Source organism: Drosophila obscura, unplaced genomic scaffold, assembly GCF_018151105.1.
Source record: "Drosophila obscura isolate BZ-5 IFL unplaced genomic scaffold, ASM1815110v1 contig_30, whole genome shotgun sequence".
NCBI lineage: Eukaryota > Metazoa > Arthropoda > Insecta > Diptera > Drosophilidae > Drosophila > Drosophila obscura.
In genome coordinates, this window is record NW_024542818.1 from 1,630,073 (window position 1) to 1,656,950 (window position 26,878).

The 26,878-nt window shown below is 47.4% G+C and overlaps 4 protein-coding genes across 6 annotated transcripts; 2 read left to right on the forward strand and 2 right to left on the reverse strand.

The window, feature by feature from the left end:
- Positions 1-317: 317 nt before the first annotated feature.
- Positions 318-5,631, forward strand: LOC111068746 (SEC14-like protein 2). The gene is made up of 6 exons (XM_022358438.2): positions 318-973; positions 3,580-3,649; positions 3,717-3,760; positions 3,829-3,946; positions 4,013-4,807; positions 4,874-5,631. Exons 1-6 carry the CDS (start codon positions 785-787, stop codon positions 5,014-5,016), a joined length of 1,359 nt encoding a protein of 452 aa, XP_022214130.2. The 5' UTR covers positions 318-784; the 3' UTR covers positions 5,017-5,631.
- LOC111068745 (mediator of RNA polymerase II transcription subunit 14) lies at positions 5,512-11,237 on the reverse strand. 2 transcript variants are annotated; one of them, XM_022358437.2, is made up of 8 exons: positions 10,867-11,237; positions 10,233-10,798; positions 9,683-10,174; positions 9,244-9,611; positions 8,943-9,177; positions 8,229-8,831; positions 7,849-8,153; positions 5,512-7,787 (listed from the first exon to the last, which is right to left on the reverse strand). In XM_022358437.2, exons 1-8 carry the CDS (start codon positions 11,025-11,027, stop codon positions 5,907-5,909), a joined length of 4,611 nt encoding a protein of 1,536 aa, XP_022214129.1. In that variant the 5' UTR covers positions 11,028-11,237; the 3' UTR covers positions 5,512-5,906. The 2 variants fall into 2 exon arrangements, with proteins under 2 accessions (XP_022214129.1, XP_022214127.1); XM_022358435.2 differs by having other exon boundaries at positions 8,229-8,876.
- A 3,747-nt stretch (positions 11,238-14,984) lies between these two features.
- On the forward strand, positions 14,985-21,760 carry LOC111068752 (protein snail homolog Sna). Its single transcript, XM_022358452.2, has 3 exons — positions 14,985-15,460; positions 19,156-19,548; positions 19,614-21,760. Exons 2-3 carry the CDS (start codon positions 19,172-19,174, stop codon positions 20,497-20,499), a joined length of 1,263 nt encoding a protein of 420 aa, XP_022214144.2. The 5' UTR covers positions 14,985-15,460; positions 19,156-19,171; the 3' UTR covers positions 20,500-21,760.
- Positions 21,761-21,810: 50 nt separating this feature from the next.
- Positions 21,811-23,603, reverse strand: LOC111068753 (probable protein phosphatase 2C T23F11.1). 2 transcript variants are annotated; one of them, XM_022358455.2, is made up of 2 exons: positions 23,414-23,603; positions 21,811-23,335 (listed from the first exon to the last, which is right to left on the reverse strand). In XM_022358455.2, exon 2 carries the CDS (start codon positions 23,327-23,329, stop codon positions 22,340-22,342), a length of 990 nt encoding a protein of 329 aa, XP_022214147.2. In that variant the 5' UTR covers positions 23,330-23,335; positions 23,414-23,603; the 3' UTR covers positions 21,811-22,339. The 2 variants fall into 2 exon arrangements, with proteins under 2 accessions (XP_022214147.2, XP_022214145.2); XM_022358453.2 differs by having other exon boundaries at positions 21,811-23,368.
- Positions 23,604-26,878: the final 3,275 nt, after the last annotated feature.

The window sequence follows — 26,878 nt, forward strand, 5'->3', positions numbered from 1 at the left end:
TGCACCAAAGGTAGGAATATTTTGAAAGATCAAATATATATATATGTATATGTACTTAAAAAACTACTGTTTTGCAGAAGAGTAAGAGATATTCACAGACAACCTGTAGCTTGGAGAGAGTATCCACAAGCGGCTGAGAGCCACTTCTCTCTGTTTCTCTTTTAATCGATTTTTCCACTCAGAGCATAGCAAGCCCATCGGAACGCAACGGAAAAAAACGGCTGAAGAGGCATACAGAGAGAGAGAGAGCGAGCAGCTGCTGGAGCATTGGAGGCAGTGGAGCTCTGGGTTGTTGGGGCATTATCAACAGCAAACCAAAACATTCTGAATCTGAACGCGAGCGCAGTTTGTTGTGAATCCATTTGCGTGCCGTAGTCGCCTAGCGTGGGTCGAAACTATCGTAATTATCGTCGGTCAGCTGAGCCCCGAGTCTCAGTGCCGCCTCTGTCTGGTCTTGGCCATCAATTCACCAAAAAAAAAAACATAAAACACACAACACAAACAAAACACATACATAAAATACTTAAATAATTGCGTTGGGAAATGTGCGGCTAAATGGCAACGTAATCATCGTAACGGCAACCAAAAACAAACGTCTAAATAATAGTAGAAAGTTTTTTATTGTTTAAAAAAGCTCTAGCCCTGCTCTGCTCAGCGGAGCAGCTGCCGAAAATCGAAACCAAAGCATCGCATCCACCGGACTTCACAGCTTGCGTTTTTGCGTGCGATAAAAAGAAAAGAAATTCGCGCTTTTGCCTTTCTTCTTCTTCTCCCCCATTGGTATATGTGTGTTGGTGTGCTGCTGTGCATCTGTGTGAAGAGCAAACAAAATTGGAACCGAATTAACGTCGCTCAGTCGATAAGCCCCCATAAAAAGATACGCAATAAATTTAGTAGTAGAAATAACAATAACAGCATCATGTCCGGCCCATTGCCCGAAATCAGCGCGGAACAGCGCGCCACACTGGAACAGGTGAGCAAGATAATATGAGACGGGATGAGAAGTATCTGTGTATCTCTATCAGCCATCTGTTGGGGAAAGATAAGAATGGGTGCGTGTTTGTTGCTGATTAAAGATAAAATTCCATGGGTATACTTAAGCACTCGAATAGAAGAATATGCTGATGGATTGATGCCCTACTATAAACGATTAGTTCATGTTTATCTATGGAACATTTTAGAATTTCCTAGACCTTAATTAGATGTTCCGAATGACCCAATGCTTCCCTTGGGAATAATTTAGTATACATTATTGCTCTTTAGTGTTTCTGTTGGCGCTCCGACCACAAATCCCCAATGATGTAACCCAATTGATTGGCTTGTATGTTCTCGATTGCGTAAAATAGCCAGTGAGGCATACAAAGCAGTAACCTGTGGAAATTAGCCATTGTTTTGCATGACTTGCTCTTCGATTAGCAGTTTCTGGACGCACTTGAACCACTGTGGCAATACGAGTAGCCGCCACAACAGCAACAACTTGTTCTGGCCATTGCTCCGATGTGGTGGGGTTTGGTCTGCAGTTGCACATGTGTCGACTCATGTGTTCTTGGCTGCTGACTATTGGCTGGCACATGAAAACAGCTTGCGAAATCGAAATGGAAACCGATGTTGTTGCTGTTGACAAGTAAACGACCCAGAATACAATTTGAATAGCCCCAAAAGTGGTTAAAAGGCATCGAACCGGTTGCCAGCAGCAGCTGGAGATTCTAGAATTTCGTTGCATGCCATCCCCTGCTGCCAGAACTGTGGTCCAGATCCCCAGACTTTGCCCTTTTTTAATTGCTGGGAGGGCAGTGCTAAGTGAGATTAGTCATTTGTTATGGCAGAATGACGCCGATTATAGGGTTTATAAATAAACATGAGTGTTGAGTGTTTGTGAACAACTAGGTGGAGAGCAATAACCCAGAACGACACTTCATCCCCTTGCAACCGGAGGGAACCTACAGCCCCGACCCTGTTATCACATAGCCCCAAGTATGTATGTACATATGCATAAATCACCAGAGCAACAGGTTTCATCGGACTAGTAGAAAACGAACACAAAAGAAGAGAAACTTTATGGAGAGTTATGAAGAGTGGAAACCACCGGAGAGATCTTCTCTCATTAAATCGCTCATTTACTTATCCCGAAGCGTTAAATTCAAAGGCAAACAACATTCGCTGCATTCGCCAATCGCCAATCGCTTATAGACATTATTCATGTTAATTCATCAATTATTCATGGGCTTCGGTTCGCCCTAGACTTGCCAAATAAAGTGTCCACTTTCGATAGCTTATCGAATATTTATCTGAGACCTGATGGCTGCGGTGGGTGCTGCTCCAAAACTAAGCTAAAGTCAGAAGCAGTGGAACAAAGCGCAGTGGCCGATAGGCAAGTACAAGCCACAACAACAACAAAAACACAATCCATGCGACGACTTACTGTTTGGATATGAGGAAGTCAAGACAAGCCGCACAGAATTCGACGCTGGTGAAAAACTAAGCCAGCCGTCACCTGGGGGCCAGTCGGCCAGTTGGCCATTCCGCCAGTCAGCACCAGCCAGCCTTCTCCACTAATAATAAAAGCCAAACAACCAGGTTTTTAGTTGCTCTACGAAAAGCGAAAACTCAAAAATAAAAGAAGCGGTTAGCGGACAAACGCAAGACGGCCTCGTTATTGAATTTCAAGTGGTTTGGCCCAGAGCCAAGATTGAATTGGGAAGGGGACGGAGACGGGGATTGAGTGGGAATGAATCAGCTATTACTAAACCAGCCAGACACCAGTCAATTTAGCGATTATTAATTGTGTTAAATGTGCATTGAATGAATGCAAACCAAGGTACGTGGTTCGAGTAGTTAGCCAATGAAATATGTGTCAAGTCAACAAGGAAAAGCTTGAGGTAGAATCGAGTAGAATGTAGTTCAATTTAAATTCTTCATGAACAGCCATTGGGACAAGGGCAACAAAAATTAACAGCAATTAATACGGCAACATTCGTATGGGTAGCCTTTTACACCACAACAAAAATATAAATTATCGCCCCTGATGGAGATAGCAAAAGCAACCGATTTAACTGCAATGAACTGCTGCTACCTGTTCCAGTCTCTTGCAAGGCCTTCTTCGACAAGTCAATCAATAAATTAAGTCCAGGGACTTGGAATGTGGTAGATTAGACTGGAAGGTGCAGGGGTGTGCAGAACTATAAAAATGTAAATATAGCAAAATCAATTTTTAGTGCAACAATATAAAGAGACATACATTTTTGTAATGCTGAAATACGGAAAAAATAGGATACAAATAAGAGCGAACTGGACAGTAGTAGTGGGATGAAACTCAGAATTTTCCAAATCGGAAGAGAAATATACCCGAGCTATAGCCACATGCAACGTTCTTGATGTTCATTCAAACGCTTTGGAACTCGGATCGTGTGTGTGGCACGACCAGATTGGACGTCTTTTTACGTCAGATATATTAAAATACCACGGCATACTTTTGGGGTGGGCTGGTATCTATTGCAAAATAGCGTGTATAAGATACAGATGGGTCTCATCACATCCTTTGGGAAACAATCACTGATCCTCTCAACTCTCAATTTATAGTTCCGCAAGCAGATGGACGATGCGCTCGTCGACACTCACGATGATTACTTCCTACTGCGCTGGCTGAGAGGTGAGTTTGCCCACGAGAATATGTATTAGACATCCTTGCTTACCATTCGAAACTTTCTCTGGAACAGCCCGCAAATGGAACTTGGAGGCAGCTGAGAAAATGCTGAGAGCTGTAAGGACATAATGGCTCAATTACTTCAATTCTATTATTATTATAATTACTTACATTTATCCATGCAGAGCCTGAAGACACGAGCCATGTGGAATGTGGACAACATCGACAAGTGGGAACCTCCAAAGGCTCTGAAGGAGTATTTGCCGTATGGCCTGATGGGCTACGACAAGGAAGGATCGCCAGGTAGGTGCACAATCATTGCTCCGGTTAAGCTATCTGGAGCTAAGATCTTTGGCCTGTTCCTTTCAGTGCTGGTGTGTCCCTTCTACAACTTCGACATCTGGGGCATGATGCACTGCGTCACACGCTTCGAGTTCCAAAAGTATCTGGTTCTGCTCCTCGAACAATTCATGAAGACCGCCTACGAGCAGAGTCTGGATCATGGCTGGAAGGCCCGTCAGCTAGTGGTATTCTTCGACATGCAGGATGTGAATCTGAAGCAATACGCCTGGCGTCCGGCGGCGGAGTGTATCATCTCCACGGTGAAGCAGTACGAGGCCAACTTCCCGGAGCTGCTCAAGATGTGCTACATCATCAATGCGCCAAAGCTTTTTTCCGTGGCCTTCAACATAGTGAAAAAGTTCCTGGACGAGAACACCACCAGCAAGATTGTCATCTACAAGTCGGGCGTGGACAAGTGGCAGCAACAGATTTTCTCGCATGTGAATCCCAAGGGGTTCCCCAAGGCCTGGGGTGGCGAACTGGTTGACAAGCTGGGAGATCCGCAGTGCAAGTCGATGATGGTCTGGGGTGGTAAGCTGCCCGAGGATCTCTTCATCGACCAGAGTAGCCAGCAGAGTGATAAGGACTTCACCGACACCCAGGTGCCTAAGGGGGACAAACTGAAGCTTCACTTTAAAGTCAATCTGGAAGAACAAAAGGTACTTTCCTGGGAATTCCGGACCATCGACTACGACATCAAGTTCGGCATCTACAGTGTGGACGAGAAGTCGGGCGAAAAGCGCAGCGAGGTCCCCTTGGGCACAGTCTACTCCAACGAAATGGACGAGATTGGCTACATTTCCACGCGACCCAACACCACCTGTGAGTACTAGCTGCTCCTCCAACTTTGACGGGAGATTTTTTAACCCAGATTCCTCCATTTTCCAGACACTGTTGTCTTTGACAACTCTGCCAGCTATCTGCGCGGCAAGAAGCTACGCTACTGGGTCGATCTGGTCTCGGACGAGGAGGAGGGCATCTCGGAGCTGACCAACCAAATGGACAACACACAGCTTGCGGCACAGCAATAGTTGGGTTGGGGAGACGGAGACCCCGGTCCGACCAGCAACTAAGCCAAATACAAAAGGGATCAGATAGATATTCGATATATATATATATATTATAGCAACAATAACTAACCTCGGGTGCATCAAAGTCACAATTCACTTGCTAGAGATCTCCTCCTGCCTCCCAGCTACCTCTCTATCTCTGGCAGTCGGGGCGGATGGCAGCATCTGGCGAAGCTGTAAAAAACCATGTGATACAATCATTAGTAACGAAGAAACAAAAGTACGACTCACACTTACCAATACACCTACACCTACACTTAAACCTACATCTAGTTAGTATTTTGATTACATACTCGTACCTAGCCGCACTTTGTATTGTTTAAATGGATCATCTTGGATGTGGATGTGTATTCAGCGGCGTATAGCACAATAAACCGTAAACACAAAATCACAATGCATTCTATTGGCCTGAATTGCTCCCAAACTGGAGCTCAAAACAACAACAAAAAAACACACAATTGGTTACATTTCTTGATAAGTATCAACATTTCCGTTCGCTTCCAAGAATCTCCAGATATCAAGGGGATCGATCCCCTTGTACATATGTAGATCTTCCTGGGAGCGAGCACAGGAAATAAATATTATTTCACGATGTGTATAAACAGTTTTCTCTTGCCACTTTACAAATATCAATATCAATTATAGATTTAAGAGTAAACGGTTTACGGTTCACGGTGTGCGGTTTGCCTAGGAGAGTGCACAATGAACTGGCCGCACTTTCTGCTTATGAAATAAGTTCTTTGTCGAATAAGTAGATGTGCAGCAGTTGGGGGATGGGATCGATCGGGTTGGTCGCCGTTTCTGGTGTCTGCTCACGGCATGAGTGAGGAGGCACGGCGCTTACGCCTTCATCACTGCGGACCGCCGGGATTCGGACCAAGCTGTGGGTAGCCGCCAGGGCCAACTTGTCCTTGGGGTCCCACTTGGGGCTGTAGCTGCTGCATTGGCATCATGGGATTGGGACTGGAGCCGACGACGCCGACGCCAACTCCCACACCGCCGACGCCGACACCCACAGGTGGTCCAATGGCCTGATTGGGCGGCGGCTGGGGCATGTCCGTGGCCAGCTGCAGATTGGTCAGCAGATCCGTGATGGCCGGGAAGAGCGAGCACTGATTCTGCTGCGAATTGAACTCGGCAAAGCGGCGCAGGAGTGTGCTGGCCGCCGTCATCATGGGCGAGGGCACCTGCTCCCTCCGCTCGGCCATTTGGGTGAGGTTCGTTGTAATGTCGTAGACGATGGGCAGCACCAGCGAGGGGCTGTCCTTCCAGTCCTTGCCATTGTACGGGATCTTGGTGATCTGCAGGAAGAACAGTATCTTCATCCTGCCCAGCACCACGCAGGCATTGCCGCTGGGCACAATGGGTACCGCCGACGGCGGCATTCGCATGCACATCTGCACCGTCCACTTGAGCTGATCCCCGCCAAACTCTGGCTTCAGCTCCAGTCGCATGATCTGCACGAAATCCTTGAGCACTTGGGCGGGCAGATTCAGCAGCCGACAGATGCTGTGCAGGGAGTTGGGGCGATAGGGCGGGGCTGCCACTCGGGTGTCGAAGTACTGCTCAATCACCAGGAGATCGTCGGGACTCAGCTGGAATGTGGGCTTGTCGGGCGGCGACGGCAGTTGTGTGATCTTCAGGTGCAGCGTTTGCATGTGCATCTGGTTGAGCATCACCTGGCACTGCAGTCCGTCCACCTTGAACAGCACCACTCCCGGTTCCGTGGAGTTGAGGGCCGTCAGCGACTCCTCGCTCTGGATGTTGCGATGCAGCTGCCGGCGCATGTAGACGCAGCCGAGGAAGCGCTCTAGCGGGCTCATGTCCGTCACATTGATATCCTTGTTCGGGTGCGGGCTAGGCCGGCACAGGGTTTCCAAGGCCTCGTGGGTGAGCAGAGTGGGCACGGCACCAGCCCAAGGTCGGTTGAGGGTGCCTCTCGATCCTCCACGATCTGGGCCACCCGCCACCACGCTGCCTCCCGTGCTCTTGTGCTCCGGACTCTGTCCGGGCCGGGGCGAGGGACGTGGCATGCTTGGGGATCCGGGCCATTGGTTGTTCGCCGGCGACATGGCTGTGAAGGGCGAGTCCTGGTGGCTCTGCATGTACAGCGTATTGGGACCGGGACTGTGTACCATGTGGGGACTCGGCTGGGGATTCAGGGGCGACGAAGGCATCAGTCCGCCCGGCGAGGGATGCGGCATATGCGGAGCTGGCGGCGAGGTCAAGTTAAAGTTTCCATGACTCTGCGCTGCACCTCCACTTCCTGCACTCGGATGGGGGCTGGCGGGCGTGTGTGGGTTCGAGCTGGACGGTGGCGTGTGCGGTGCCGGGAAGCGTAGTCCGCTGTCCCTCGGCGACTGCGGTCCCCTCATGCCAGCGCCCAGGAATGGTGACGAACCGCCCGCACTCACGCCCGTCACACTGCTGGGACCGCCATAGTTATCCTCCATTCCCATGGGCGACAGAGGATTGTCATCCTCGTGTGGCGCCCGTCCCCGGTACGCTGCCGATTCATCTACGTACTTGGACAAGAACGCCTTCAGTCCCTGTATGGGCGTGAACTCCTCTATTATGTTCCGCTCGAAGCGGCTGCTGGCTCCATCCCGAATGGACACAAGACGATTGGCCCGGAAGCGCAGCTCCAGGCAGTATACCGCCTGGTAGGTCAAACGCATTAGGCAGGGCGACTGGGCCAGCATGCAGAACGAGAGCACGGGCACCTGTGGGCGCTAGAGAGCAATACACATCAATGGTAATGGATCAGCTACGGTTCGGAATGAGTGAACTTACAGGAATTCCCAGGAAAGGCAGCACTGGCAGCTTGGCAATGGAGCTCATGGGATAGTAGGTCTCGTGCAGGATTTGTGCAATCTGTGTGAGGCTGTGATGCTGGTTCAGATGCTGCGCCAACTGGTCCCGCATCATCGAGTGGGCATTCACTGCCGACATTCCTCCCACGAAGGTCAAGCGGAAGCCGTGCGACTGCACGGACCAGTAGATGTTGCAGCTAACCTCCTTCTTGGGGCCATATCCCAGCAGTAGATTCATGTAGCTGTAGGACTTGACCACCAGCATGTCACACAGCGGAAGGCGTTCTGGAGGGAGCGCACAAGAGGGAGGCAATTAGTCAAGGGCACCACACCCTCTCCCATATCCCTCTGACTACTCACTGTTTTTCAACTGCTCCGCAAAGTCATGGACCAGCGTGTAGAGGTACACAATCTTGGACCAGTCGTTCAACAGTTCCTCAACTGTTTTCGAGAAGTCGTGATTGGCCTGCTCGTAGGTTAAGTAAACGGTGCGCCGGCTGCCCTGCTCCTTTGGATGGCAGCTCTGCAGCGGAGTGCTGTAGAAGACGAACTCCACCACCCAAATTCTCACTTGGCTGTTCTTGTTCGTCTGCGAGCGCACCGAAATGGAGAGCACACGCCGCATCAGATCGTCCCAGACATGAGGCTCGATCTTGGGGAAAGCGGAGGAGCCGCTCAGCGGCTGAGGCTTGGGCTCGCTGGCAGCACCAGAAGCAGCTCCCTGCTGCGTCTGTTGACCCGATGCTGTGGCCGATTTTCCTGGCTGTGGCAGCGCCAGAATTTTCAGCACCAACGATGTGGCATTCGCCTCCACCTGCAGGCCGCTGTGCGGAATATTGTGCTTAGACAGGGTCTGGGCCAGATTCATAAACGGTATCTTCTCGTCGCACATGGCCACCACGTGCGCCAGTTCGGGTATGAAGTACGCGGGGAATATTGTCTTTTGCTGCTTGGCTGGGGGCGCTAGAATATCGCCAGTAGATTTGCGTTTGTGTGGAGAAACCTCCGCTGCAAGGATATGCAAATGCTGTTAGTAAATCAAGGGCAGTCCCTCTGGGGGTTGCATCTGCTCACCATCCACCTCAGTGCCGGGTCCATGGGTGGCCACAAATGTGTCAAACTCGATGAGTCGCATCAGTTTAGTGAAGAATTTGGGGATATCCGATGGCGGCTGTGCCACCACGGACACCAGCTGCTTGGCAGAATCATCTATAACGTCGGCCTCATCCTTCTGGAAGGCCACAAAACCCAAGTGGAATGTGTATTCCATTTCGTTTGCCATTGTTGCCTTCTCCTTCAACTGAACCACCTGTAGGAGCAAGAGGAGGGGCGTTTTAAGATGCTACTTCCAGGAGATTGAGGGTCCATGGCTTACCAGAATTATATTGGGATGCCTGTGCAGCTTCACGTATATCTTGTGGCGACCCTGCTGCAGCAGCTCCTGCTCGGGCAGCGTGAGGAAGGTCAGCGTATCGGTGGCTGTAGCTGGAAGATGCTGCAGCGTCTTCTCGCACCGACGATGAGTGATCCAATAGCGCAGCTCCGAGAGCAGCGATGGCAGCTTACTCCGATCTGCGTTCAAGGCTTCCTGCATATCCTCCGTGATGGGGCAGTCCAAGTGCTTGGGCACGTGGCAGCGGAACATGCCCGTGTGCGTGTCAATGGTAATGTGGATTTGCTCCGCTCGCAGGCAGGGCGAGAGAACGGGCACCGTGAGGATTGCCGGAGTGCCCTGAAGGTTAACTGCAATGGAGATCATGGAGATTCAGGTTGGTTCCTTCGCTAACGCGGTAACCCCAAACATTTACACTCACAGTCAACATCCTTGAGGAAGGCCTGGAACTCCAGCTTCAAGTCGCTCAGTCTGGACACGGATCGTATGTACACCGTGTGCACAATCAGCCGCTCCATCGATAGATGCTCGGACCGGACGGCGCGATCGGCCACCTCCGCCGACTCCTTGGCACCTAGCGAGGGCACATGAACCACGGCCAGCGGACGGCCGATTTCGCTGGGATCCGACTGAACAGTGAGACGGTAGCCCAGCTCCGACTTCAGGTCCCGCCAGTATGAGACGGTCAACTTAACGCCTGGTACATACTCCTCCACGGTGATGTTGTTGTCGTCCAGCCGCTCGTAGTTCAGGCGGAGCGTTTGAGTGTAGAGCACCTCCAGCTGCAGCGACTGGCAGAAGTAGTGCAGACAATTGTAGACCTCGCTCAGGGCATTGGGATTCTCCACCAGACGCGCTTGGATCAGCTGATGGATGTAGTTCACTTGCAGTGGATGAACAAGGGATTTCCCATCTACCAACGGAGGTAAATAAGTTAGAGAAATGCAAGGGAAACCAATTAAAGAACTTACCTCCCGTCTCTTTATCTTCCACGAGTACATCAATGTCCAACAGACGCCAGGGAACATTCTGACTGTCGCCCATGACAGTGAGCGCCACACTGAACTCGTGCTTCACCTCGAAGGTGACACGACCGTTCTTGATGCGGAATTCCCGCATCTGCGGCAGCAGTTTGCCCGTCACCAGGCGATGCTGAATCACCTGGTTGAGGCGCAACAGGGTCTGCTTCTTCTCTGCCGGCGTGATGGCATCCGCGGGCACAATCCGTTCGCGTATGCAGGTCGGCAAGCGGTTGTAGGTGCCAGTGGTGAGCACCTCAACGGCAGCGGGAATGTGAAAGTTGGGCAAGCGGGCGCGCACCAGTGTCTCGCGCGACATGCGTGCCAACATGTCGGCCGTCTCCACGAACAGCATGTTCTGTTTGTCCAGGAAACTCATGATCTGCGACGATTTGTCGACTTTGGAGACCGAATTACCCCACTTTACCAGCGCATTGAGGCGAGTGAACAAGTGCCGTGTGCGGGCTGCATAATTATAGATTTCAATCTTGCGCTCCATATCTGTTTTTCTCGGCAGCCTGTGTATACAAAAGAATTCGCATTAAGCTCGCATTTCACTTTTCGCATTTCTTATGGGTGTACTTACAGTTCGGCCAGCACCGTCAATTCGTGGTAGGTGCGTTGGATGATAAAATCGATCAGCACCGACATGGACATGGTGTTGATTCTCGGTCCGCCCTCCTGGCCCGCTGGCAAGTAGCCACCAACGCCGGCCATTTGTTCCAGGGGCAGCGGTGTCGGCGCCATGTTGTGCCGCTTGTTGCCTTGATTGCGTGTTTTTCTGGCTTTATCGCCTTTTGCAATGTGTGTTTTCGATTGCTTTCAGTTCCAATCACTGTTATTCATATTTTTATGAACTTTTCCAATTGTTTTCGACACTTTTTTAACCACTTTTCGCGAAAAATCAACAATTTTCGCTTCTTGCTTTTGTCATAGCGATGGTTAGAAAACGATAGGTGCAACTATCGCACGCTCCGCATTATCACGCAATTATGAGCACTTTCGATATCGATAAGAGGATAATCGATAATATAGGCGGTAAAATCAATTAAATAAACGAAAACTGCAAGAAATATTAGAAAAATGTTATTAAATAATATGGGATAGGAAATTGTAAAATAAAAATTAAAAGAAATAAATTATATTCTGGTCAAGCCTCAAGAACTTTGTACCTATCTATGATGAGAGTATATGGTTAATATTCAGGTTAATAACTCAATTCGCTGACATGGCCAAATATAGATGGGAAAGTTCATTGACCAAAGCAAGTTTTCCATTACCATCCAAGTGATGATTTCTGTTTTAGTTTTCCCTAATGTTTTCCGCCGTTAAAAATAAAGAAAACAACAACATTTCCGCTTTTGTTTCTTTGAATTTTGACACGGTTGATGTTTCGCTTCCATTCCATTGCACTCTTCGCTCGAGGCTCGGAGCCGTCAATAAACAGCCACTGCCGCCACTTGAGGCACATGCCACGCACCCACCACCTTCCCTTCCACTCCTCCTCAACGGTGGCCCTTGCCAAGTGGCAGCCACCTACGGAATCGGTTGGCCGCTTCACTTGCTCTTCAAAAAGTTCAAATTTAGCAGCGCCGTGGATTTGGATTTGGAGTTTGAACTTCCCCTGTGCGTGAGTGTGCGCTCGTCGCCGCCTCTCCATGCATCCTCAACTCCCCTAATCCGAATCCGATTCGGAATCCGAATACGAATCAGAGTCCAGTGCTGCACCCATCCCCCCATCCGTCGGTTGTTGTCAGCCTCTGTATAAATAGAACTTTATGATGTTGCTGCAAGCCGCGGCACGATCCAAACTTCAGCTGCAACTGCAACTGCTGCTGCTGCAGCTCTGATTCCTCGCACAGGAATTACACACATATCCGGCCTGGGCCATAGCCGTGTCAGGTGCTGCCCCTCCAGAGAGACAGAGGGACAGAGAGGGAGGAAGATCCATCCAACCATTCATCCATCCGCCTCAACCCTTGAGCAAAAGTGTTGTACGAGCAAAAGGAATTCCTGTAAACAGGATGCTGCATGGAGAGAAGTGGGTGATGAAGTCACACGATGCGATATAAGTTATACCTCTCGAGTACATAATCGCAAAAGATCTGAGATCTCCACTCAAGTGGAGTCGAGTCTTTTGGCTCGTGGCATAATTCCCGAATTCACAGATTTCTCAGATCCAATCCCCGAAAAGATTATCGTTTAATTTATGGAACCGCAACCGCATCATGATCATCCCCCCGAAAGCCTTCAATTAACAATCAATTATAAAATTATTTACAAAAAAAACAGACGAGTCGAAGAAATTGCTGGCAGGCAAGAAAAAGAAATGCAAAAGAGAAGAGAAAAGAAAAGATTTCCCTCTTTCTTTACTTCTTTATTTCGCCTCTGGCTGTTGAATTTCGCATTAAGGCCGATTCCGCTTATTTATTATCTGTGTAAATAATTGGAGAACCTCCGTCTGGCATGGAATTTACGGACGTGGTTGTCGATTCTTCGACACATCGATGTGTGAACGGGGGGCTGAGGATGGTGGCCCCACACTTCTACTTTTACTTTTACTTGTACCCTTGTTGCATTTTACCTACGCAAAGAAACGATCCACCCGATGCCACGTTGCCAGAGATGCCGCAGCAGCAGCAGTTAAAAATAAAGATCCAGGGGCACTTAATAAACGGAGCACAGACGGGGAGATGGAGTTGCTGCCTGCCGCATGGCATGGCAGATCGGCCAATGCAATTGCGCAGCAAGTGAGGAGAGAGTGGAGTGGAGTGGAGCCACAGCCAGAGCCAAAGCCAAAGCCACAGCCAGGGAGCGGGATGGGGGGTGGGAAGGTGACGGTGACGGTGGCCTGGCTGGAACCAGGACGAAAATAGATTTATGGCCGCCAGTCGTTGTCGGTCTCCAGAATGGTATCTCGCTCTGCTCTGGGTGAGGCCTCGCCTCGCCTTGCCTGTCTTGGGGCTTAGTTGCTGTCTGATGGGGGCTGTTGATCAGCAGATCTACCCAGAGGTTGAATCTTGGATGGGGCTGCTTTAAGATGCCATAAGATGGTATGGGACACTTCCTTCCTTTGTCCCAGTCCCAGTCCCTCTCTCTTTCTCTCTTTCTCCTTTTCCGCCTGTCTCTGCCTTTCTTCTCTTATTAATTGCCGTGATTAAAGTCGACGCTGCTGCCACAAAGTGTCTTTAGCACATGTCACACCACACATTGGTCGGCCTCCTACCCCCCATACCCCATGCCAATCCTCATCCCCAGTGGCATTTCCTTGGTCCAAAGCTTTCTCTCTGAGGCATGGCACTGGCCCCCATCTTGACCTTACCATTCAAATTGCATTTCCATGTTGGCGCCAGACAAAGTCGCCCCACCATCCATCCTCCTCGCTGTCTTTCCCTGCCACACCCTTTGGCCGGCTGCTGCGATTTCCTTTGTCTTTCGTGAAGTGCGTGGGCTGCAACTTGTAAAGTGTGAAAATCCAAAAAAGAAGTGCGAAAACAGCACTGCAAAGGGGTGATGGGAAGGGACGGGGATGTATCTCCGCTATCCGCTCTCCGATGTCTGATGTCTCATGCCTGATCTGTAAATCTTTTGTGCAACATCAAAAACCAATTTAAACCAGAACCAACTGTCCCCGAAGCACACACATAAATCATATCGACTATAGAATATAGAAAATGAACCATAAATATGTCCGAACCGATAGCCAAACCCCCCACCCTACCCCTACCTCAACCCTCCCACCACCTGACGGGGCGACATTAAGTTCATTACGCCGGAAAAGCAGAAGGAGAAGGGAAAGCAAAGCTGAAGAAGAGAAGCGAAGACAACAACACCTGTGTGGAATTCGTTTGACTTCTTCAAAGGCCAGCCAGGGGGAGGAATAGAAAAATAGAGACAGAGAGAGAGAGAGAGCGAAAATAGTAGAGAGAGAGAGAGAGAGAGGTGGGTTAAGGGGGGTGGGTGGTATGGGGTACAGGTGAGCGGAATCTATTTTGGGTGTCCGCCGAAAGCACGAAACAAATGCCAAATTGCATTTCACTGCGTCACACGGTAAAAAGCAGAGGGAAAACCATACACAGAAGAAGCAGAAGAGCCGGCAACAGCGTGAAAACTGCCCAACCACGAAGCGCAAGAGTGAGGGAGAGAGAGAGATAGGGAGATCAGCATGGGGGCACGCAAAGGGAAAGACACACACTCAACGCAACACTCTATGAGGTTTTTGACACTGGCTCGTTAGGAGGAAAATTCTGCGCAGTGGTCCTGCCTGTCTGCTGCCTGCTGCCTGGTCTGCACTTACACAAAAAAAAAAAACATTTTTTCCATTTTCAGCAATCAGTGGGAGATACAGTCAGAGACAGAGAGAGAGAGAGAGAGAGAGAGAGAGGGTGCCGGAGCCGGAGCCGTAGCCGTAGCCGGAGCCAGAGAGAGCAGAGAGAGCAGGGGAGAGGAGGCATAATGAAAACATTTACTCGTATTTTCGATTTATTTATAAACCGCACACCGCACACACTTGTTCCGTCCGATCTGCTCCGGTCTCTCCTCTGCCGATCGCCCGAGTCGTCTCCCCAAGTTCTCTCTTCAGTCGGACGATCCTCGGGCGGCAAACAGCTGCTGGCTGTCGTCCACGTCTCTCTCGGATCGTGGATGGTGGCTCGCGGCTCGGTACCGCCGCTGATGTAAAAACTGTAAGTGGCATTCCGTTGAAGATTCAGTTCTTCCTAGGATCTCGTTGCGTTGCGTTCGCTTTTCTTTTGGACAGCGGATACTGCCCCCGTCTGTACCGTTTGTTCGACTGGTTCGATCGGTTTGACACTTGGCGAGGATCATCGAGCACATCGATCGATCAGCACCACCACCACCCACCAGAGAGCACCCCATAACACACACCACACACACACACACACACACACAAACATCGAAGCAAACACTTGACTTGTGATGAAATTTGAAATCTCGAGTCGAACGAGAGGAACAGTGAAACGCGTGTCGCTCTATGTGAATACGGTTACGGATATCTACGATATCTACGTGTGTGTTTGTGGGTCTGTAATACATTATTGATTTGGCATCGACATCTGAATCATCAGCCACCTATACCCCGCCGAGAGGAAAACAAAGAGAGAGGGCGACAAGAAGCGGAATCTGCTGCCCAGAGATATTTTCAAAAAACTGCGTGTGGGGTGAGTTGGCACAAAAAAAGCAAAGAAAATACAATTACTTTTGGTGGAAAGAAAGTGAAAGTAATTGTCGCCCCTTCGAGGGGGACTTTCTTCTAAAAGATTTTCAGCATTTTTTGCCTCGTGTTTTTCCACCTTTTTTGTGGATTACACAATACCATTGGGCACGAGAATGCATAACTATAATTTGTGGGCAGGAACAGCAGAGCCACCACCAAATCGAAGACAAAAATCTGTTTGGCAAATTGGGCCAAAAGATTCGCGTGAATGCAAAACAGTCAAAAGACTGGCAGTGCAGTGCAGACCCCCCATGCCCATCCCCATCCCCATACCCAACCACAACCACAACCACAACTCATTCCGATCCGATACGATACGATACGAAACCCAAAATGACCACCACACTTGTTAAATTAATATTATTATTTCTTTTGATATTTTGACATTTACGTGAGAAATGTTTGCATTGGCAATGAGCTTCTGTGGGGAGAGGGGCTCTCGGGCTCTTCGGCCTCTTGTGCCCCTAATTCTGTGCGATGCGATGCGAAAAATGAAGTCTTTTTCGCCCAGAAAGAAAGCAAGGAAAAGAGAAGTGACAGCTTAGAACGGGGAAATGGTTGCTATTCAACAGAGATATATCTGTATATGTGTGTATCTGCTGATATCTGGGATGATTGCCATTGTCTAGACTCTAGAGGTTGGAAAATGCGTTGTTCAGTGATCGGTAAGCGGTGGGAAAAACTGCGTAGATCTTGGAGGAAGCACAACAACTAATTTGGTCAAAAGATATATACATGCATATGTATGTATAGGGAAATTATCACAAATGATTTACAGGTGATTATACAGCTTCCTCCTTCCACCGGAACGATCCTTTGTGTCCTTTCGTTGTTTATCTCCATGGACCAGTAAACAATCCATCGAGAACTGAACTGCAGTTTGAGGCAACGATTGATGAGGGCCCGCCCCGCCTCTGGCATAAACAATCCAAACAATTCTGAAAGACTGAAAATGGGGAAGGGTGTGGGGGGATGGGATCCTCTGGTCGGGTCCGATCCTCTGCGTGGCATTGACTCTTGAGGCAGAGTCATGGATGGGCCAGACTGGCGCTGAGATTTGTTTATTATGCATTTACATTTTCAAGTTTGAACTAAAATGTAAACTATTCCCGAACCAAACATCTCTCCACCCTTGTCCATCTGTACGCGTAGTCCCGTAGTACCCGTAGTCCCTAGCAAAAAGGCATCTATAAATAGAGATCCATGGGGAGACGAAGAAAATTGTACGACGTTGTTAAGGCCACTGAGGCCACCTCCAACTCGTTGGAACGCCTCTGCACCATTGTTGCCCATTTATCCATCCATCCATCCATCCAGAATTTCTCTCTTTGGCTTTTTGTGTACATTAACAGGACTTTGAACTTTCCTCACCCATTGGCAATGAATGGACACACGGCTACGACAGACAGACGGCCAGACGGACGGACAGAGAGGCCATGCAGTGTGCGCCTTAATTTGCGCAGATCTCTTCGCTGCAGCGGTGGAAAATGGAAAAAACCACACGAAATGTTCATGGAACTCGTGGATTTTCTTTGGCATTGCCTGGGTCAGTGTGTGTGTGTGTGGGGGGGCAGGATGGATGATTCACTGATTCAATTGGAGTGCTGAGAAGTGTTTTTGGGGATCGATCGCCAGCAGTGCCTGTGGTCGCCCCGCGTGTACTTTCCGCTCGTGTCATCTGCGATTACCAATCTGGGATCTGCAATCGCTGCACGGTGTCCGAGGAATTATTAATTAACGGCCTGTCACAGAAACATGCGACATTTCGTTTGCCTCAACATCAACGATTCTGACATCGAAAATATGGCACAGACCCACAGATCGCTTAAGGGGCGAAGAGGATGAGACCAAAGACCGAAAGAAGGCACCCAGCAGCACTTGTCAGCTGTTCCCTTGGTTTTTTCTCGATTTCTTTATTTCGAGGAATGTTCACGAACATAACGCATAGGTGTTCCCATCCCCACATTCATATTTCTTGAGCACAGCACACCGTTCAATGGAATTGGTATTGAAAATGACGTGATTAGGCAGAACATTCTTAATATACAATCTATGTATGTAGATATACAAGAGAAGTGTCCGCGGCAGGCAACCACCTGGGCAGAGTGTGGATGAGGGAGAGAAATATTTGAATAAATGGGCCGCAAATTGCCAAGACACAACTTATGAGATGTCTGGCAACGGCCCACGCACAACACACAACACAACGCCCCAGGGGGGGGCTGGGACTGGGACTGGCATATTGTAGGGGTTTTCCATGGAAAACCACCTTCGCAGCGCGTAGGAGAATTCTGTTTAATTGCCGCTCAACATTTTGATGTACTCCGTCGCGGTGGCACAGCGCAAAAAAGAACACGAGAGAATTGGCAGCTAAGCATGCTCAACAGGTTGCAAAAGTCTGGCGCGGGAGGTTTGGCAGGCAGGCGGCCGGCAGCGGGCAGCGGGCAGCGGGCAGATGTTTAGCCATAGCATCACCCACACGCCCACGCAAATCACGCGGCCTGGGGGCCTCAGACGTCCTCCCTATATAGAAAAAGCAAACAAAGCCCCCGAAAACAGCAACCACAAACAGCAGCCGCGTTATTGCACATGACCTCGTCTTCAGAGCTCATTGAATGAATATCGATTATAATTATTTAGACGATTTCTAGTGGCGGTGGTGGCCTGAAAGGAGAAAAACTTTCGCCACGGATAAACAAATGAACAAGTGCGATTGGATGGGATGGGTTATACACAACAACAATTTGATGGCTTTTCCAAGCAAAACCAAAAATTTGTGGCGCAGGTCTACATTCATATGTATCTGGGTTATGACTACAGTGAAGTCTGCCACATGGTGCCTAGATGGTGATGGTGTATTCCACCTGACGCTGTGTTGCGCCAATTACGTGCGAGATTAATCAATGCCACGACAACATGAACAAATTAAGCGCATTCATTTCGACATAAATTTATATCACATGCGAGTCGAAGAGTAGCAACCCCCCATTCCGCCCAACCCTCCTGCATTCACCATTCCACGTATACGAGAAGTATGAAACACACAAAGATGCAGAACTACGGAACCCATAGAGCCCGTAGCACCCGTAGAGCCAACAAGTGCCAGCAGAATGCAATGCCGGCGATGCTCTGACGTTAATCATACGCCCCGTGTGCTGCTGTCCCGTGTGCTTCATTCCCCCATTCGCCTGACGATGATGATGATGATGCAGACGACTTTGGCTCACATCGTGGCCGTGTGGCCTCTCGGTACACGTCCTTAATTATAAATTGATGAATCTTCAAATAAACAAACAAGAATTATGGCGCTTACCCTTACCGGTAAAAACAGAGAGAGAGAAAGAGAGAGAGAGAGAGAGAGATGGAGATCTATGGCCCAAGGGGTTTCTGATAGCGGAGAGTGATAGATGTGCTCTGTGGATGCTACTACACATCTATAATATCCACAGATACATCTCTGTATATCTATATCTGGCACTCACTCGCGTTGTCGTTGGTCAATTGGGTGGGAATGACGCATGTTTGTTCGCATTTAGCAGGTTGTCTCGCAGGCCCCAGCCGCAGCCTCATCTCTACCTCTTTGCCGCCCAGCCAATGCCATTTGCATTTCATCATAGAAATTCCCTCGTTTTCTTGCAGACATAATTTCATCATCATGACAAAGGACCAGCAGGCCACTCCCATACCCGAGGAGCTGTACAATCTCACACAGCTGGCGGAGGTCACACTGGCAGCGGGTCCATTGATCACCGACGCAGAGGTTAAGCCCCACTTCTATGCCTGTTCGTCGGACGACGACTCCAATTACTACAGCCACAAGGTGTTCGATCGCAGGAAACTGCGGCGCTGCACCATCTCCGACTCGAACTCCTGCACGAGCAGCAGCAGCAGCAGCCACCAGTCAGGGGAGCCACAGGAGCAGGAGCAGCATGATCATCAGGAGCAGGCCGCGGAGGACGAGCACATCTGTCCGGAGTGCGGCAAAAAGTATTCCACATCCTCGAATCTGGCACGCCATAGACAAACCCACAGGTAAAGGAGTTGCCCACACCCCCCCAAAGATCTGCCCAAACTAATCTGTAAATCCTCTTGCGTAGGTCAATTATGGACAAGAAGGCACGCCATTGCCCCTACTGCGAGAAGGTGTACGTGTCGATGCCCGCCTACTCGATGCATGTGCGCACCCACAACCAGGGCTGCGAGTGCCTGACCTGCGGCAAACGCTTCTCCCGCCCCTGGCTGCTGCAAGGCCACATCCGCACCCACACCGGCGAGAAGCCCTTCAAGTGCAGCGTCTGCAGCAAGGCCTTTGCGGACAAGTCCAATCTGCGCGCCCACATCCAGACGCACTCGAACACCAAGCCGCACTCGTGTTCCCGCTGCGGCAAGGCCTTCGCCCTGAAGTCGTATCTGTACAAGCACGAAGAGTCCTCCTGCATGAAGAACCGCAGCGGCAGCAGCAGCGGCGGCGGCACAGGGCGACCCCCTGCATCGCCCAAACGGCAGCAGGAGGGCAGCTCCAGCTGCGGTTCCAGTTCGGGTTCGGTTTCAGGCTCCCCCTCGACGGTGACGGTGACGACGACGATATCTGCCCCTCCGGTGGACTCCGCAAAGTCCACGCTGGCCAACAAGCTGCTGCAGAAGGAGAAGGAGCGACGGCAGGCGGCACTGGCATATCAGAGCTATCCGTTGGAGGACTATGAGCACTTCAAGCGGATCAATGTGATCCAGCCAACGGCTCTGCCACATCCGAGTGTGCTCTACCAAGAGTTGCACCCGCTGCCCCTGGTCCTGCCTCTGTCGCTGCCCTACCACTACCCGCACGTGCCCAATCCACCGAACCCGCCCGCAGAGGGTGGTGGAGTGGCCAGCACTGGGGCACAGGAGCAGCCGGTGGACTTTTCGCCAAAGAACAACTTTACGCACTCGGCCAAGACAAGTCCCTTTGAGCTGACGGGCAGCCTGCGAGCGATGGTGGCATAGACTCCGGGAATCACACAAAATATATCCAAGAAAAAGACACCACAGAGAACGAAAGAACTTCAAGAAGAAGCAAGGATAGCAAAGCAAAGCAAAGCACCCACCCCCATCCCCAACCCCACCAACGTCCAAGGCCATTCATTTTCTTACTGTAGTCAACGAATATGTGATAAAAACAAAACCAAACAAAACAAAACAAAACAAAAAATGCAAAAGAGCTAACGTACCATTTAGAGAGTAGATGATTCCAAAGAGAGAGCACCAGCTGATCCACAGAGACAGATCACTCCAAACAGAGAGCGCAAAGGAGTAGCAGATGGAAGTTATATACACACAATATATACATATATGTATATAGATAGATGTATATATATACATGTAGACAGGGATCGATCCGATGGCCCCGTCTAGGGCCGCGATCGTTTGATCTTCACTTAGTTGTAATGAGACTTCTTTAGAGACTTGCCAAGAACAACGACAAAAAACCAGTATTTTTTTTTGATAGCACATACAAACAAATACGATCGATCACACATATATGTAGATCCAGAGATACAAATACCGTGCACCTGCGATCAACGCCACACACAGCAAAGCTAATTTTATACACACATTTCTTCGCCACATAATCATAGCTCTAGAATTTACACATAAACCACTGAAAAATTATATTAATCATTTCGCTATAAGGCATTGAGGATTTGGGCTTCCTGCTTCCCGCACGGAAGTCCATCCAAAACGAGAGATATCTAGTCTTTATCTTAAAATTCAGCGCACATCTTGTGGTCTCCTCCACATGTGTGCGTCACTTTATTTTAAGCACTCTTACGGCCGCATGTGGTGCAATAATTGACATAACTATATAAACACCAATTAGCCCCTGGACACACATAGCCCCTAGCTATATATACATATATATTTATACATATATCGCTTATTATTTTGTAGCACACTTTACACATTACGCGTAGTTATCATCGAGGGAAACACGAGAAGCACACTGCATTTTCAATACTCAGCCAACGACTCGGACCTACAGCTAATCGCACCAAAGATACATACATACATAATATACCTACTATATAGAACGAACATGTGCATATACTCGTATATTATATATTCGTACTTAACATATACACCCTATTCTATATCGCATATACACGTATATCTAGTTCTTAAAATTGTATTATAGATTTGCACATTTATTCGAATTAAACGAGAGATCCAACGATCCCTGAGTAATGAACACACAAATGGTTTTTCCATGGATGAAGCTTATATGTACTTCCATTTGAACAATTAATTTATTAAATATTTAACGAAGGAACTAAACAATTTTGGTTGAAAGCGGATTGAATGGCCTTTGGTCTGTATTGCTGTGGCTGAATTTTGGCAATAATCTGGCAATGTGTTTGAGAGTTGACTTGTTTTCCAAGGCTAAAGTTGATCCTTTCATTTGATGTGTATTTAATTATTAACAAAGCAACTGCCAAATTTGGAATAAAATCAATGTGTTGAGTGCGGATTGAATGGCTTTGTCCGTGTATGATCGTGAGTATCATGTGTCTCGTATATGCCACCAAATACCCTAGCGCTAATTCTTGTGGGTGATTTCTGGTTCGTTTTGGACAGTGGATTTCTAAGCATAGAGCTGAACTGTTTATTAAATTATTAAATTAACGAAACTGCAGAATTTTGAATAGCCGTGTGCAGTGAGCAGTGTGTGCTCTAGGTGTAAGATCCCGTGTACCCTACGCATCGTATATGCCAGCCCAGCCCTTGTGTGTGTGTGTGTGTGTGTGTCAGTTGTCATAGCCCCAAAAACAAACCTCATTTTGAGTGATTAGATGTCATCCAATAGGGATCTGGAAGTGCCCATAACGGTGGGGCTCTTATTGATGTCGCCCACACCATCAACGTGTTGCTTGGTGTCGCCGCAGCGTGCCACCAGGTCCTCGTATTTTTTGTCGTTTAGAAAGCAGACCAGTATGGCGGTCATGTTGTCGCCTCCTAGGCCGGTCACGTTTGAGTCGGTTGCCAGGCAGCTGTTCAACAGCTCCTCGCAAATGCACTCCGGAGACATGCCCGAGCCGATGCGCGTGCGCACAAAGTCAGCCACCTCCTGATTGGACATCACATCCCAGATGCCATCGCATGCGAGGACCACAAACTCCCAGTCCTCTGTAAGATCCGCCACTTCCACGTCGGGATAGGCGGTGACGACCTGCTCCTCCGGCCGCATATAGAGGTTCCGCTTGTACATAAAGTCGCCAAGGGCCCGGGAGAGGGCCAGACTGCCATTGACGCGATTGAGCTCGACGAAACCGCCACCGGCCAGGATGCGGCTGCTCTCCGCCTCGTCTTGGGGCTTGTGGTCCACGGAGAGTGCGCGCACCTTGCCCCCAACGCAGGCAATGGCCCGAGAGTCCCCAGCATTGGCGCAGTAGAGACGCTGATCCTTGATCAGCACCACCACGGCAGTGGAGCCGGCTGTCTTCTGTTGCCAGGATCCATTCTGCAGTATCTCCTTGTCGAAGTCGAGGAAGCCACGCTTCAGGGCCACCTCCACGTTGTTGTCAAAGTACTCCTGCCGCTTGGTAATGAACTGATGCAGATGCAAGCCCGCAAATTTGGCCACACCGGCGCCACCGTGTCCATCGTAGACTCCGAAGAACGCTGCTGTGGGATCCTCTGGCAGCGAGAGGATGTGGGTGTGGGCATCCTCCATTTCGATGCGCCAGCCCTGCATGCTGCTGGAGCCCACGCGGTAGGCACCGTTCTCGCACTCGGCCGTGTTCTTGGTGGTCACCGGCTCCGACAGAGTCTGCCCCATAATGTACTTTAGAAAGGGACACGAAGCCATAACACAAGCCTGACTATCTTTTGCGATCTGTGCTACGATAAATTCCATACTCACTCGTTGATGTCCTCTCTTCTGACCTGAACCTGATCGTTAACCACACACAAAAATTGTTTGTTCGGTGGAAAATAAATTTTGTAGGGTTTTTTTTTCAACTTTTCAGTTAGCCAGGACACAACTAATACTTTTTGGGACTACCACACGAATGCGTAGCCAGACTGTATCGACAGGGCACACTTTTCAAAGGCAATGAAACGAATCAAAAGCAAAGACTTCTATGTTTATTCACATTTTAGACGTGTCCGAGATAAAAAGCCTTTGATTTTACTGCCCCAGCGCATTAATGTCTACTTAGAATAAGAGTTTGGAAAGACATACCTTTGAAGAGTCGAAGAATCCTGGGCTACTCAAAGTAGCTGTCCAAGGGATAAGTTGAGTTGGACATCGGGCAATGAACTCCTGGAAATGGAAAAGGAGATTTTACATATAAGTAAACAACAGCGCAAGAGTAAACAAAGAATAAATTAATAATAAAAATTCTCTACAGGCAAAAAATATCAAATATTTGTATAAGAAATTTGTTTAAAGTGAGCTTCCAATATTTGAAGAATTTAGTGGGAAGCTTTACTTTTAACTTACAACCTATGTAAGGCGGATAGTCATAGGCTATAGGCTGTTCTTCCCGGATCTTCCTTTTCCCTTTTCTTATTGCACCATTGCACCCATTACATGAAAAATCCTTTTTAATTTTCTTTTGATAATTTGTTTTGTATTTGTTTTGTTATTTCTTTGGTTTTTTTTTTTTGTTTGCTTTCTTTTTCTTTTCTTTTGTATTATTTTTTTTATATAATTATGTTTCTTCTTTCAATTTGATAGCTTTTGTTGCCATATACACAAATACATATATTTATGGTATATACGACATATCGTGCATGTACATATATTCTTGTTCATTTCATATATAGACATTGATTTGTAATTGGTTTTAATGTTGCATTTGCATTTGCTGTTTGTTTGCTGTTGCCGTTGCTGTTGCACTTTGCTGTTGTAGATTACTACACGTTGTTTATCCTTTTAGGCATATGTACGAGAGTATGTTACGTTAATTATTTTATAATTTGTGGTACGGATGGCTATGCATCCGTATCTATGTTTGTGTGTAGATGAGTATAAGTGTAACTGTGTGTCCCGCTAGTGTGTCTGTATTCTGTGTGTGTGTGTTTGTGTGTGTGTGTTTGTGTGTGTGTGATGCTTAGATATAGGCATTTCTACATTCACAATTCTTAATTAAGTAATCCATTTCCTGGTTGTATATATTTTCTCTTTAAAGTGTAAAGACACTAAATTTCACAATGTTCGATTTGTTTTTCTCTATTTTGCTACAAAGAGACAAGACGAGGCCCCCCCTCCCACAGAAAACCCCACAGTGTGTGTGTGTGTGTCATGTTTTTTAGGAGGGGAGGAGGGATTTTTCCAAGCCCAGAACTAGCCGAAAATCAATTTGAGGGGAAATTCGAATTCCCATTCCCCCCCCGGGGGAAAAAACGTTTTTGGTTAGTTGTTGTTGTATCTTCTATGTGTTGAATGTTCTATGTGTTTTGGTTTTTGTTTGTTTGTGTCTTTGAGTATGTAAATAATTTACGAAAATGTCTGATTTATACTATATATATATCGTATGTATACATATATAATATCTATATAGATATAGACGTATTATAAAATCTCTAAACAGCCATAAAAGTCAAAAGTTCTTATCATATCTATTCTATCAATTATCTAGACGCGGTCACACACACTTCCACTAAGTGTTCTTTTTTTTAACTGGAGCTTACACATGGAGTGGAGTTTATTATCTCTATCTTTGAAATCGGAACTCGATTGTTATAGGTTTATTTGTTGGTTAGAGGGAGGGAGTAGGGAACTATACATAAATACAAATGTTGCTGTTCATTGCTTCGATTTGGGTTTTTGGTTTTTCTTTGGTCTCGATACAATATTATTCTCCTACGATTACTTGTATTCGATAAATTAGCCGGCGGCCTTCTCTGATCCAAAGGTACGCATATCTGATTACGATACAGACACATATACATATATATATATTTGTTTGTATATATATATATTTTTTGATTCGCATAAAACTAAACGCTAATATCGATAGCCTTATCAATTACAATGCTAAATGTATCGGTGTGCTTGGTTTTTGATATAAGTTTTTGAATTTCATGTTTATTTCCGTTTCGGTTTCCGTTTCCCTTATGCCTAAAAACAAGATGGACACCAAGTAAAAACATTCAGTACACATTCATAGAGATACGATTAGAATACGTAAAACGTCGATTAAAGTACGATTAGAGTTGTGATTCGAGTTGTGTGGTGTGTTGGTGAATATTTGTGGAGTAGATGGTTATTTCTGGGTGAATTGTTGATAAACTGTTGGTGTATTGTTGATAAAGTGTTGGTGATGTTGTCTTGTTCATGGATTTTGGAAATGATTAATTTCTAATTTAATTTCCAATTTATTCCTTCCATTCCTTAAGGATCTCTTACGCGTATCCACAGAATCTAGAACCCTGACAAAATCAATGATTCCTAATCGCAATCCTAACAAGGCTAGATATCTATAGATGCTAAAAGGAGTGTGTCCAAGAGCGAGTACTTATATGCATGGAGGAATATGACTTGGTGCCCTTGCGAAAGGAAATCCTCTATACTATTCATACTATCCATTAGTGTATGTTTGAGTGTTTAGTAGTGTCAGTGTTTCTGTGTGTGTGTGTGCGATCTTTGATTACCCGTCATTGGTTTACTTTCGAATGCAAAGCCATTGCGCTTGCGCTATAGTAGGTTATGCTAAACATATCCCGTTTTTGAGTAGAGATCTACCACTAATCGATTTCGTATATAAAAATATTTAAATTCTTTAATCTGAAACTGCGCAATCGCTACCATCGCTACAAGTACATCTATACATTAATCGTTTATTGTAGCAAATCCCATAAAAGGTGCTCCCTTCTCATTCTCTGATCGATCTATTAAAACCTATATGTATTGTTTCGATTACGTTTTGCATCACCTGCAATGCCAATACATATCTTTACATTCGCATCCGCATACTCTATATCTTTTCTCGATTTCTGCCATTTTTTTTTGGTTTCGAAATCAGCAAAAGGTACAATCATTATTTTTAAATTCAATATCTTTACCGTTTTAGCCATAGTACTCGTATGTGTGTGTATATGTATGCTTGTATATGTCCGTCTATGAGTATGATCTCAGCTCTAGCTGCTAGTTATCATATATCCGTGTATATATATATATATAACGTATGTATGTATATTGTTGTTGTTTTTTTAGGTAGGAAATATGCTAGTCTTATAAATTTCACACATCAACATTTTTCGGTTATCTTTTCCTTTTCGTTTTGTTAGGAAATAATTTTGTATTTAATAAAATATATATATATGTATGTATATATCCATTGATTTATCCATTTTGTAATATGTGTACATACGTGTTATT